We start from the raw sequence: 13,599 nt of genomic DNA, 5'->3' as shown, positions 1-13,599 counted from the left end.
GCCTGAGCAAGAGTGAGATCCTGTCTCTACTAAAAATAGAAAAAAATTAGCTGCACAACTAAAAATGTATAGAAAAAATTAGCCAAGCATGGTGGTGCATGCCTGTAGTCCCAGCTACTTGGGAGGCTGAGGGAGTAGGATTGCTTGAGCTCAGGAGTTTGAGGTTGCTGTGAGCTAGGCTAACGCCACGGCACTCTAGCCCAGGCAACAGAGACACTATCTCAAAAAAATTTTAAAAATAAATAAATAAAACTTTGCTTTTTTATGTGTTTAGACTGCCACCAAATTTAGGGGAAACAAAAATGTAATAGCTTTGTGTTTTGTTAATGAGGAAAGCAAATAAAATTTTGTCCATTTCTCAGTGTTAAGTACTGCAGAGAAGAATGTGATTTGATTATCATCTCATTTCCTCTCCTGTCCCCGTCTTCCCTCCCATCATACAAATGAAGAAAGTTAAGAAAGAGAGAATCCTTTTGTAGTTTTTAACCATGACTGGGTTTTCACAGTCATCTAAGAGGTGACTTCCTCAAAGGCACATTACCCATCTGACATGGGGGATAAAAATAGCAGAAGGCACAGAATCTTAACCTAGGCTTACATATCTCAGTGTAATCGTAATAATGTAATCCCTCAGTTTTGAAGGCCTATTATGTGCCACCCCTTGTACTAAAAGTTTTAAGCTCAGAACTCTAGCTGGGTGTGGTGGTTCATGCCTGTAATCCTAGCACTCTGGGAGGCCAAGGTGGGAGGATTGCTAGAGGCCAGGAGTTTGAGACCAGCCTGAGCAAGAGGGAGACCCCATCTCTCAAAAAAAAAAAAAAAAAAGAAAGAAAGAAAGAAAAGAAAAATTAGCCAGTCATAGTGATATGTGCCTGTAGTCCCAGCTACTCGGGAGGCTGAGGCAGGAGGATCGCTTGAGCCCAGGAGTTTGAGGTTGCAGTGAGCTACGATGACACCACTGCACTCTAGCTGGGCAACAGAATGAGACTCTGTCTAAAAATAAAAAAAAAATTTAAAAAACTCTTTTAGAACTCTAAAAGACAAGTATAGTTAGGTAATGCAGAGATATACCCTGGGGGCTACTCCTAGGGAAGGAGGGAAACCTGAGAACCCAGGGGACTTATCTCTGGTTGTCTCCACAGTTTCCTCCCGCTCCTCACAGCGTAGCCATGCAATGCTTCCTCCTCCAAGACCTCAAGTCTCACCACCCCGGAAACTCTCAGCTGGAGTGAGTTTAAGTTCTCACCCAAATAAATTCTCCGATTCATAAACTCTTTCAACAGCAGTGGAACCCAAAGAACCTATTCTTAAGTCTGATTTTCACAGATTGTCTCAGTTTGCACAAATTACGCTCTGCGCCAACTCTGGGCATACCCAAACTAAACCAGCAGGAGGCATCCCCAAGGCCACCACAAGTACAACCTCAGTTAGGTCAAAACACCCCCAAGTGCGTGTGCACCAGGATAGCTCCCCTTCCAAGCCTCCATGAGGCCTCCCAGCATAATCAGCTCCTGCCGTGGCTGCTCTGGCTGGAGGCCCCTGCACGGGGAGAGGCTCCTCAACCCAACTTGCACCTGTATCAGCCGCCTCTGCAGGCTCCACGGTAGACTCAGCTGGATTCACTTGCCTCAAACCCTTCCCCTAGATCCCAGGTGCTACACTGGCTTCACAGCATCACAGAAATTTTAAATTACTCAAAGACTTCCAATCCCAGTATTGGAATGAGACTATAGGAAAACCACTAATTTCATTGTGTGTTCGAGAAACAAAACAAGTAGCACAAGTAAGAAGCCATGTTTGTTCCTTTCTGCTTGCCAGCATTTCACAAAGCCCTTCATTTTTTGAGGATGTGAAGCTGTCAGGAAAAATGGTTTGAAGACAAAACGGTATAGAGCACTTTCCTTAACACACTGACTGCCACGTGAGTTATATCTAACTCATGCTAATTTGGAGCTTGGAGTCTCTTAAAGAAAAACCCTACAGGTGGTTTGTGAAAATCTTACTTGTTGATGTTCTCATTATTACAATTGACAATTTAATTCTAAATACGTGCATTGCGTTGCATATGACTCACGCACAGAAAGCAACAAAAAACAAATTAGAAAGGATCATTTTGTTTTAATAAAACACCGTGGCCCCAGAGAAAAAACTTCTTCTAGTGTGGCAGTTAATGTGCTAAAAGAGCAACGATTACAAGTTGTGTGTCAATTAATCAGAATTGAACACTCCTCGGTTTTATGGGTCACATTTTCCAGAATTTGCATTAATCTGATGCTCAGACACTAACAGGAAACACAACAGGATCACACATTGTCACAAACTCTGCAAACAAGAGTGACAACGATGTATATGAACTTAAAACCCATCTCTTCATCCACCTCACTTTTAAGTGTGCAACTGCGTCAATTTCTTTACCTCAACGGAAGAAACACTATTACTGCGACACTTTTTCACAGCAGCGCTTTCAGGGTAAGTTCCTGAGTAACAGTAGTCAGCAACAAGATAAAGAAATCTGAGAAAGTTATTATTCTCACTACGTCGAACAAAATTTAGGCCTAAAGGATTCATAATTTTACATTTACTGAAAACTGAGGCCTTCATAAAAATTATTAGTCTACAGTGGCACACACCCGTCAGGCCCCAGGGCAGGTCACCCCTCAACTCCGGTTTGTCCCCTCAAACTGCTCCCTGACCCCTCGGCGCTGTGAGGACGTCGCACGTAGGCCCAGGAGCGCGTCCTCCCTCGTCGGGTGAGGGATTGCCAGCGTCCCTCAGCCCCGGCTGGGACTCAGGGGCGGATACCGGGTCCCGCCGGCTCAGGCTGCTTTGCACTGCCCCCTCCCCGGCTCTGCTCCAAGCCCGCGCACTCACCGTGTCCCGGGGCCGCTCCTAGGCTCCCAGCGGCGCTACAGCCTGCGCACGCAGGTGAGGACACCGGAAACGGAAATGTCTGGGCCGTTGCGCCACGGGAGCTGCGAGACCCGCGATGGCCCGCCTTCATGGCCTGATTGGACTGAGCTCGGGCCGCGGTGCCCCTGATTGGAAGATGCTGCCGAGGTCAGTGCCCCTGATTGGAGAGTTTCCAAGTCTGGCGCCCTTGATTGGGCAGTTCCTCCAGACTTACTAACCAGATTGGATAGTTCTCTACGATCCGCCCCCTGCAGCCTGAGCGACAGGCCCCTTGAGAACACCCATGTGTGACCCCGCCCAACCGGGGGCCTTCGCATCTGGGCCTGGCGCTGCCCTTCCCGCGTCCTCCTCCTGGACGCGTGTGGGAACTCCAGACTCAATTTCCCCACCCAGCGTCCTTGTCTGGGCAGGAGGGGCCAGGGTGGATCGGATAGCCTCGGGGCCTGCGAGGTCGGGCGGGCCTGGGCCGTGAGGTCCCAGGCTCTGTGCCTCAGTCTCAGACAAGACGAGAGCGTGACGTCAGACGCACGTCAGACCACGTCAGACATCTGACCGCAGAGGCCCCGCCCAGCCCAGCCGCTTGGGCTTGAGACCAGAAATGTCTAACCCCGGGAGAAGATGGAGACCTAGCTCTGGAGCAGGGCTCAGCAAGTAGAGCAAAACACTGCAGATTGCGGTGTACCTTTGAAATATTCTCATTGATATGCAAGCTGGAGAATCACTTTCCTAAGTCTAAAGTGTGAAAAAAGCTAAAATATCTATAATGTCCATTCTGTGAAGATCAAATAACATATGTGTGGTAAACTGTTACATATTAAAACAAACAAATAGATATTATCCTCATATTAATGTGGTAAATGAAATGCCAGGAACACCTTGATGCTTTAAGACGAGATGTAATCTGTGCATGTAGTGTTACTTCCCAAAACCTGGGTTGAAATCAGGCTAACATATGAATAATGTCTACTATCTTGGATTAGTTGAATTTACTCCTCTTAACTTCAGTTTCCCAACTGTAGAAGGGGACTGTGCTACCTGTCATATAAGGTGCTACAGCATTTAGATGAATTATGGAAATTGCTCTACAATGTCTTTCACAGAGAAGTTCAAAGAACTAGGTTCTTTCATATACTCATTTCAAGACATCATGAGTAGGACCTGAAAAGTAATTATACTGGGATAAGTTTTAGTTACTGTGGGCAATGAAGATGTTGAGTCCTGTATCACAAAATTTTGTCCCACCATTGGCATTGTCTAATTGGATGAAAATGTCTACATACCCAAAATGGATTTGAAGCTTCTCATGTTCTAAGGAATTTTTTTTTTTTTACATGGTGAAACAGGTATGGACACAACTGTGACACCAGAGAAAGAACATCAATCTATTTCACATAAGCTCTTTAAGCTTTCTGGGAGGTCATAGGGAAGATCGTGTAGCTCAATGAACAATAAACTCCAGGGCCACAGACAATGGTAATCATAACCTGTTGGAAATAAAATGGCAGCTTCCATAGTCACTGCCACTTCTCAACAATGTAAACAGGGACTTAAGTTTTTGGCATTTGGGGCTGCAACAGTAAATCTGCCAGGGTGGAGTCAGGAAGCAAAGCTACCATTAAGGAACAAGATGATGGCTACAGACATGATGTAAATATGAGAAGAGTTGGAAATAAAGGGGTTCACAGGATGAGAGATCACTAAATGCAACAGCCAGAAATAGCCTGATGACACCCACAGAGCTACAGTGAAATCAAGGGATCTGTGTGGGCCTGAGTAGCAAAGAGGGTCCACGATGGGGAATCTTGTGGGAAAGTCTGCAGAGTGTGCTAAGAAGAAACTAAAGTCAAGCATGTTGTTTGCTTTGGGGCTTTTCTAGTCTACCAGAGCCAGAAGTCAGAATAATGTGTTGTAACCTAAGCCCACGAGGTTATGATGTCTCTGTTTCCTGATAATAATGAAGAACTGAGAATAATGGCTTCTTCCCATAACTCATGTTTCTTCCTCTTCTCATGAACTTTAACTCAGAACCATAAACAGAAAGGGCTCTAGGATATATGGTTTCCCAGGTTATTAAGGTTGACAACACAATTAAAGAGAATCATCTGTACACTAATTTTCATCTTTATGTCAGGTTTCTTTTCTAAATGCTGGGTGTCCAATTTCCAACCAAGATTAAGGACAACGAGCAAAAATGTGAAATATGACCGTATCAGTTGATAATGACCTCTTTCAAGAGCCTTCTACAAGTACTAATTTCTGTGAATTATATGCATGTGGTATCCACTAGCAACAAACAAATGTGGAAGGTACATCTTCTAATAATAAGGACTGAAGGGGTGCATAGTGTAACAGCAAATTCCAGTACCTGCAACTGTGGACTGGAAAAAATTTTCAACACCAAAGTCTCATCGTGATCACACACTGGAGACATAATAGAAAGTAAAAATCAGGAAACATTTCATCTAGAATCACGTCAACTTGTACAGGAAAAGAAAAAAACACTTTACACCTCTGGGTCCAAAAGACATCGTAACATAAATAAGAAAGGTTTTGAATAATACAATTATTTAAAGTTCTATATAACAAAAAATAGCCAAAAGGGTACAAAACAGGGTATTTATTGTTTATATCCCAAACATGATCTAAAAATTAATATCCTAGGAGTCACTATTAAGGCTGAGACACTTAAACGGTGATATCACAATAAAAATCAAGAGATTTCTCTCCTACTCTGAGTTTTCTTATACAAAATAAGTACTCTACCAGAAAGTTTTCTCACATTCTCTACATATATAAGGTTTCTTACCAGTGTGGGTTTTTTGTTTTCTTTTTGCATTTACAACAAGGTTTTAAGGTTGAATGAACACTTTCACACATTCGTTATATTCTTAGAGTTACTCTCCAGTATGTGTTCTAACATGTGCTTGAAGGGATGAAAGATACCTGAAGGCTTTCCCACAGTGCTTGCAGTCATATGGTCTCTCGCCAGTGTGTGTTCTCACGTGCACTCGAAGGGATGAGGAACAACTGTACGCTTTCCCACACTGCGTACATTCATAGGGTCTTACTCCACTGTGCGATTTCACGTGTTTTTTAAAATACTGAGAATGGCTAAAGGCTTTCCCACATTGCTTACATTCATAAGGTTTCTCTCCACTATGCGTTCTTATGTGTTCTTGAAGGGAGGAGTGACAACCGAAGGCTTTCCCACAATGCTTACATTCAAAGGGTTTCTCTCCAGTGTGTGTTCTGACATGTATTCGAAGGGATGAGGAAAATCTGTAGGCCTTGCCACACTCCTTACACTCATAGGGTTTCACTGCACTGTGTGTTTTCACATGCCTTCTAAGGTAAGTGGCACAACCAAAGGCTTTCCCACACTGCTTACACATGTAAGGTTTCTCTCCAGTGTGCATTCTCCCGTGTGCTCGCAGGGATGAGGGATACCTGAAGGTTTTGCCACACTGCTTACATTCGTAAGGTTTCTCTCCACTGTGTGTTCTCCCATGTTCTCGAAGAGATGAGTAACAAGTGAAGGCTTTTTCACAATGCTTACATTGATAGGGTTTCTCTCCAGTGTGCGTTCTCACATGATCTCTAAAAGATGAGTAACAGTTGAATGGTTTTCTGCAATGCTTACATTCATATGGTTTCTCTCCAGTGTGTGTTCTAACGTGTTCTTGAAAGTATGAAGGACAACTGAAGGCCTTCCCACATTCCTTACATTCATAGGGTTTCTCTCCAGTATGAGTTCTTATGTGTCGTGTAAGGTAGGAGTGATACATGAATGTTTTCCCACATACTTTACATGTGTGTGTTTTCTGTCCACAGTGACCTCTCACATGTCCCCTAAAAGAAGAGGGACAAGTGAAAGCCTTTCCACATTTCTTGCATTCAAAAGATTTTTTACTGCTGACATTTTTCACGTATTTCTTAGATACTCTCCCGGAGTCCTGACATTTATAAGGTTTCTCCACAACGTGAGTTTCCACATGAGGGCTTCGGCACAAAAGACAACCACAGACTTGCCCACATGCCTCACAGTGATACGGTCTCTGTCCAGTGTGAGACTTTTGCTGATTCTTGAAGGCTTTGCCACATTTAGTACATTCATTGGGCTTAACTTCCATAGGATAACTCTTGTGCACAGTAAAGTTTTCAATCTGGCTCAATGTTTCTCCACATTTATGACTTTCATTGCTTTCACAGAGGCTCTCCACCAACTGGCTTCTGTTTAAAATAGTAAGCACACTGTTAGTCATTAATGATTAGCCATTTTCACTGAATGAGTATATTTTCAACATCATCAACATTATCTCTAAGTGGAACAATCTTAAGGCTCTGGATGGAGGCTCAACTATAGCCAGAATTGTCACAGTGTCATACATATGGGGTTTCTGGATATTGTTTGCAATTGATTATATTTCAGATACTTAACATCAACATCAAATTTATGAAAATATTATCCTATGAAAACTCCCTGAGTAAATAATTGTTTAGCTAGGTTTATACTTATTCTTTTTGGCTTTTTTTTTTTTTTTTTTTAAGAGATAGAGTCTTGCTCCATCACCCAGGCTCAACCACAGTGGCATCATCACATAGCTCGCTGCAGCCTCCAACTCTTGGGTGAAAGCCATCCTCCTACCTCAGCCTCCTGAGTAGCTGGGACTACAGATGCACACCACCATGCCCAACTAATTTTAAAATTGTTTGTAAAGATGGGGTCTTGCTATATTCCCCAGGCTGATCTCAAACTCTTGGCCTCAAGTAATTTGAGAGGCCATCTTGGCCTCTCAAATACACTTGTTCTTTAATTTCAAGTTAGTCTTATACTTGCTGAGATACTCATTCCTCTGGTTGAGTACCACTCACCTCAAATGCCTCTCTGGGATTTGGTGCTGATCCTCAATGTTATGAAGTCTCCAGTTTTCTCCAAAAATAGACCTGGAATCATTTCCTGTGAATTTTATAATTTTCTCACCATTGGTTACTTCATTCCCAAAAATATGCCGCCAAGGACTTGATCCATTGGTTCTAACATAAATGCAACAATCTGTAACAATTAGTGACATAATTTAATTCCTTGGGGGGAAAATTGTAGGATAGAAGAAAGAAAGTAGACCACATGTGGATTTCTTTTCATGTACTGATCCACAATTGTAACCACATTTTATAAGAACAGACATGCCACCAATGTGAGACTCTGAGGACCTCATCTATATGGGACTTCGGCAATAGTAAAGAATGCATCAGAATGACAGCCTATTTACTAAGAACCACTTCCAAACAGATGGAGGGTGTTGTTAAGTAGAATATTATCAGAAAAGCAAAGTAGGGAGGGAGGGAGGGAGCAAAATGCACATGCTCAAATGCTATCTCTATAAGAGGAAATACAGAAGGTCTTCCCCAAAGAAGGATGGAAAAAATGTCAAACAAAGCAGCCGAGAGGACAAACTTCTCCCTTCTTAAACAAAGAATGATCTATGTTTCTAACAGACAGGTCCAAATAGAATCTCCTTATCCAAAACCTATTCCTCTCAAGGCACTCGCAAACAGAGGCCCTATGTGAAACATTTCTGCACTGTCCCCAGCTGTCCTTGGGAGATGAGATGGCTGTATGTGACTGCCATACACTCACAAAGAAAATTACATGATGAGATTAACAAACACTTCCACAAGACAGGCCAATACTTTGGTCTTCTAGACCACTGATGATGATTAAGTGTGGGTATAATTGCAGCAAAACTACCATGTCAAATATGGATTAATCACAGAGTCACTGTCACAGGGATGAACCCACAAAGCTGCTTTCATTGCCCCAATGTGACACTGGAGACGATGTTCACACTTACAAAACATAGGGCCCCTCAAGTCTGGTGATCAAGAAAAATAAAATTTCAATAATACACAAAACTCTGTTTTCATCAGCTGGGCGTGGTAGCTCAGGCCTATAATCCCAACTACTCAAGAGACTGAGGTGGGAGGATCGCTTGAGCCCATGAGTTCAAGACCAGCCTGAGCAACCCAGCAAGACCCTGTCTCAAAAATAAATGAATAAAAACCAACTTTGTTTTCACAGAGAAGTCTTTTGACTCCATGTGTCATGAGGGTTGGGATCATGTCTGTCTCTTTTCCAATATATTTTTATTTTTGAGTTCAAACTTTAAAAAGACAAGATATATTTGCTCTCTAGAGATACAGCGAAGGGACGGTGTCATCCTTACCCAAAGAGGCCAGGTTCCTGAAGGTCTCCAGCATCACCTCTCGATAGAGTGTCCTCTGAGCGCGATCGAGCAGAGCCCACTCTTCTGGGGTGAAGTTCACAGCCACTTCCTCAAAGGCCACTGAGCCCTAAAACATCCCACACATTCTATTTCAGCAAGGCACTATCTGCCCCCACCTGTACAGGAGGAAGGGTGAGGCTGACAGTCCAGGGAAATGGAGTCAACTGACAGGAATCCTGAACCACGTGGACCATACAGTCTTGTGAGATGACAAATAATATGCAAAAAATGCAACACATTCAGCGGCAGGTGCTCTAGAAACACGAAACAAAATGCCACGATAACAACTGGTATAGACTTACAGTTACTAAGATAGAGCTTATTTGGGGGCAGGGTAATGACTGATCTATGAAATCATCATTCAGGTAACATGGAAATTGATACATGTCCTGCTCAAAATTTATTATTATTATTATTTTGAGACAGAGTCTCGCTCTGTTGCCCAGGCTAGAGTGCCATAGCGTCAGCCTAGCTCACAGCAACCTCACACTCCTGGGCTCAAGCAATCCTCCTGCCTCAGCCTCCTGAGTAGCTGGGACTACAGGCACGCACCACCATGCCCGGCTGATTTTTTCTATATATTTGTTGTCCAGCTAATTTCTTTCTATTTTTAGTAAAGATGGTGTCTCGCTCTTGCTCAGGCTGATCTCGAACTCCTGAACTGAAACGATCCTCCCGCCTCGGCCTCCCAGAGTGCTAGGATTACAGGTGTGAGCCACTGTGCCTGGCAAAAATTTATTATTTCTTATTCAGCTCCAAGAACTGGTACAAGAAGGTCAGGATGTTGCAAATTCTTAGGGTGGATTTCCAACGCTGCTTTGATTTGAACTCCTATCTCAGAAGGCAACAGAGTCAATGAATCTGGTCTGGGCTCATCGCATGCAACCTGAAACATGGTCTCCCTGCAGGAGGCTGTGGACACTAGGGACAGAGAGGCAGACCTGGGCTCTGGGGTCTGGCAACACCTGTTCGGTAAGAACAGAACCTGGTTCCTGGCCGGGCGTGGTGGCTCATGCCTGTAATCCTAGCACTCTGGGAGGCTGAGGTGGGCGGATTGCTTGAGCTCAGGAGTTCAAAACCAGCCTGAGCAAGAGCAAAACCCCGTCTCTACTATAAATAGAAAGAAATTAATTGGCCAACTAATATATATAGAAAAACTTAGCAGGCATGGTGGCATGTGCCTGTAGTCCTAGTTACTCAGTAGGCTGAGGCAGGAGGATTGCTTAAGCCCAGGAGTTTGAGGTTGTAGTGAGGTAGGCTGACGCCATGGCACTCACTCTAGCCTGGGCAACAAAGCGAGACTCTGTCTCAAAAAAAAAAAAAAAAAAAATAGAACCTGGTTCCTGAAGATTCTGTCAAGCCAGCAGGGTCTCTCAAATAAATAACCAAGTGCCTAGAATTAAAGGTAAGTGGCACCACAGACAGAGCTGTTTAATTATCTGTGGCTATGTAAAATAGCCACAAGTGACTTTAACAGAAAAAAACACACATAATCAGTATCTTTAGTGAAATATGGGAGGAACCCATACCCATGAAGAGCAAACAATCATCAAAAATAAATCACAGATCATCTAAACAAAAAATAAGTTCTTGAAATCTAAAAAAAAGAAAGAAAGAAAGAAAGAAATCTGACATACAGCAGTACACACACACAGTATGGTACCATTTGCATACAAAATAAACATGCAAAATATCTTGACTTACTGATGTACACACAAGTGATAAAACTATGAAGAAAAGCAAGAAAACTATCTCCTTATAATGCAGTATATTGACCTAATCTTGAGAGAGGGGCCAACCACTACTTATCGTGTCAAAGGGGATATCTGACGTGAAAGCTTCTTCCAAGACTTGGCCTGGTTGTCACTACACAATGTTCATTCCAGAACGCTTCAGCTGACTGTGCAATTGTCTTATGAAAATTCTATGTGTATTCTAGCTTACGATATGCTATGAACTCATCTAATAAAATTTGTCAAAATACATCAAAACTGTCAAATCATCTTAATGGATGCCCCCAAACAAGCAGTTTATCCTATTCAACATCCATCTGTACCAAAAATCTTAGCAGTATCAGAATAGCTGGACATCTGCATTGGAAAGCAATGTTCATCAAAGAACACACAAATGGTACAAAGCCCAACTGTTTCCCACTTCACGTGCTACACCCTCTTCAAGCCAAAGTCCCTTAAACCCAAGGTCCAAATAAGAATGCAGCAGAATCACTACTTCCAGCCTGTGTTCAAAGTTAAAGACTTTTTTTTTTTTTAATTTTACAACCCCTTCCAAATGAGATAAAAGGCTTTTTATCCCACTAAGGGTCCCTAGCAGGAAACAGGTATCAGTTAACACCTATGCTCATGATAAACAAATTGTCCGCAAATCAACTAATCAGAATTGTCACTGGTCAGTACTAAAGGTTACATTTTATAGAATGTGCATTAATCTGTGATGACGAGATACTAACAGGAAATGGAACAGGATCACACACTGTCACAAATCCTGCACCCTGCATCAGTCATTATTGTTTTCACGAATCTTCAATCCATGTCTTCACTTTTCTGAACTTGAGCCATTTTGCCATGGCAGCATTCTGAGGCTAAGCCCCCGAATAACACAAGGTAGCAGCAAAAGGCAAGGGACACACCAGAGAAGGTTACTACCCTCATTAAGGACAATAAAAAGGTAAAAAGAATTCATTATTTTACATTTACTGAAACCTGAGGCTGGACACAGACATCGCTGGTCACAGCTGTCAGGTGACAATGTCGACTTTTATTTGAGCCCTGTCCTCCTGGTAAACAGCAAAGGTTAAAGGAATCCCCCCACCCTGCTGTGTTCTGGAATGGGACACTGCAAGGACCCACCCTTCCCATATAACTTAGGTAAGACTCACACAGTTGACAAAGCCAGACCCAGATCCTCCAAATCCCCAGTCTTCTTCTCAGAAATGATTAGGCGACCTGGTTGTCCCCACTGATCCGTAGGAACAAACTGTCTTATAGTCAGCTCTGGGTTAAGCTTCCCTCCATCCCCCTGCATGTCCCCACCCTGGGCCAGGTGGCAGCCCTGCTGAAAACAGGCTGGCATGGGGTGAAACATTCTTGGATCTACTATCCCATTGTGTCAGCCTTCCATTCCATCTCCCCACAGTTGGCTCTTTCTACCGTTATTCACTCCCCTCCATAAAAGAAAACCTCTTTTTACCAGCTCCTCAGATGCTTGCAGACTGGGTCAGAGTGCTCTGCTGAAGTTGTCTCCCTGCCACCCCAGCCCAATATCAACTGTCCCCATACCCCTCTTGCATTTCCCCTCTGCCCTATAGCAACGGTTCCCCAACCCCATTGTACTACGGCTCGAGACTGACGCTTGTCCCTGAGTCAACAGCCTTTTTGATAAAGTGCCCCCCAGCCCGGATCCGATTTTATCTGACGGGCTCCAGGGCCCGGCCCGGCCCGGTGACCGTGTCGCCCGCGGTCCCAGCGCCCACCCCCCACCCCGCCCTCCCGGGGCCGTCCCCGCGCTCCCTCGGCCCCGCCCCGGCCCCGCACACTCACCATGTCTCGCTCGCTCCTGGGCGCGCCGGGGCGGCGCCGCGGCCCGTGAGGGTGAGAGCGCCAGGGACCGGGACACCTGGGTCGCTCCGGCAGGCGGGGCGCGGGGCCGCGGGCACAGCAACGGCCGCCCTCGGAGCCTCACTGGACAGGAGCTAGAGGCCGCGCAGCCCTCATTGGAAAGTGCTGCGGGCGTCAGCTCCCTTGATTGGGCAGCTACCCAGTCGCGCGTACCCCTAGCTCCCTTGATTGGGCAGTTCCACCAGACTTCGACTTCGTGTCTCTGATTGGACAGGTCTCTGAGTCCCGCCCCAGCACTCCTCATTGTTCCCCTGGGCACCGCCCCTGTCTCCCCTGATTGGATAATTCTCTGGGCCCCGCCCCCTGAAGCCTGAGTGACAAGCGCGTCGCGAACGCCCGTGGCTGACCCCTCCCACCCGGGGGACCTTCACATCCAGGCGAACTCGGTCTGGCTCGGTGCGGCCCCTCCCAAACAATGGCGGGAATTCCAGACTCATTTTCCCCACCCATCGTACTTTTCCGGGGCAGGAGGAGCCAGGGCGGGACGTAGTGGCCTGGGGTTCGGTGGGGTCCCGGGGTCTCTGCTCCCCGTCCCAGAGGAGACCCTCGGCGTGACGTCACCACGTCGGACCACGCACGCTGCGAAGGCCCCGCCCAGCCTGAGCGCCCGGGCTGGAGACCCGAATCTCTGCCCCGGGGGAGACGGGAGCCCGCAGCCCTGGCTGGGGAAGGACGCCACTAGACCTGAGATGTGTTCTTTAAAATGCTCCTGTATATTTGATACTAGAAAAAAAACCAACATTTTTACTTTCGTTTTTGTGTGTGTCCCT

General features: G+C 45.1%; 1 protein-coding gene and 1 pseudogene across 2 annotated transcripts; one reads left to right on the top strand and one right to left on the bottom strand.

Moving 5' to 3' along the window:
- Positions 1-467: 467 nt before the first annotated feature.
- LOC142864982 (uncharacterized) lies at positions 468-551 on the top strand (annotated as a pseudogene).
- Positions 552-5,015: 4,464 nt separating this feature from the next.
- ZNF77 (zinc finger protein 77) lies at positions 5,016-12,925 on the bottom strand. 2 transcript variants are annotated; one of them, XM_075998001.1, is made up of 5 exons: positions 12,091-12,682; positions 11,662-11,793; positions 9,135-9,261; positions 7,783-7,963; positions 5,016-7,140 (listed from the first exon to the last, which is right to left on the bottom strand). In XM_075998001.1, the coding sequence occupies exons 2-5, from the start codon at positions 11,707-11,709 to the stop codon at positions 5,805-5,807; spliced, it is 1,692 nt and encodes a 563-aa protein (XP_075854116.1). In that variant the 5' UTR covers positions 11,710-11,793; positions 12,091-12,682; the 3' UTR covers positions 5,016-5,804. The 2 variants fall into 2 exon arrangements, with proteins under 2 accessions (XP_075854116.1, XP_012624810.1); XM_012769356.3 differs by lacking the exons at positions 11,662-11,793; positions 12,091-12,682 and adding an exon at positions 12,752-12,925.
- Between the last annotated feature and the right edge of the window lie 674 nt (positions 12,926-13,599).

Source organism: Microcebus murinus, chromosome 27 (assembly GCF_040939455.1).
Source record: "Microcebus murinus isolate Inina chromosome 27, M.murinus_Inina_mat1.0, whole genome shotgun sequence".
Classification (NCBI taxonomy): Eukaryota; Metazoa; Chordata; class Mammalia; order Primates; family Cheirogaleidae; genus Microcebus; species Microcebus murinus.
Note: the sequence above shows the minus strand (reverse complement) of the source record. Positions and strands in the feature narration are given on the sequence as shown.

Excerpts from the sequence above, each read along its gene's own strand:
- ZNF77 (XM_075998001.1), bottom strand. The coding sequence starts at position 11,709 with ATGCAGGGTGCAGGATTTGTGACAGTGTGTGATCCTGTTCCATTTCCT. Across the intron at positions 9,262-11,661 it reads GTGATCCTGTTCCATTTCCT|GGCTCAGTGGCCTTTGAGGA; the intron begins GTTAGTATCTCG and ends GGGATGTTTTAG. Across the intron at positions 7,141-7,782 it reads ATCCCAGAGAGGCATTTGAG|AAGCCAGTTGGTGGAGAGCC; the intron begins GTGAGTGGTACT and ends TATTTTAAACAG.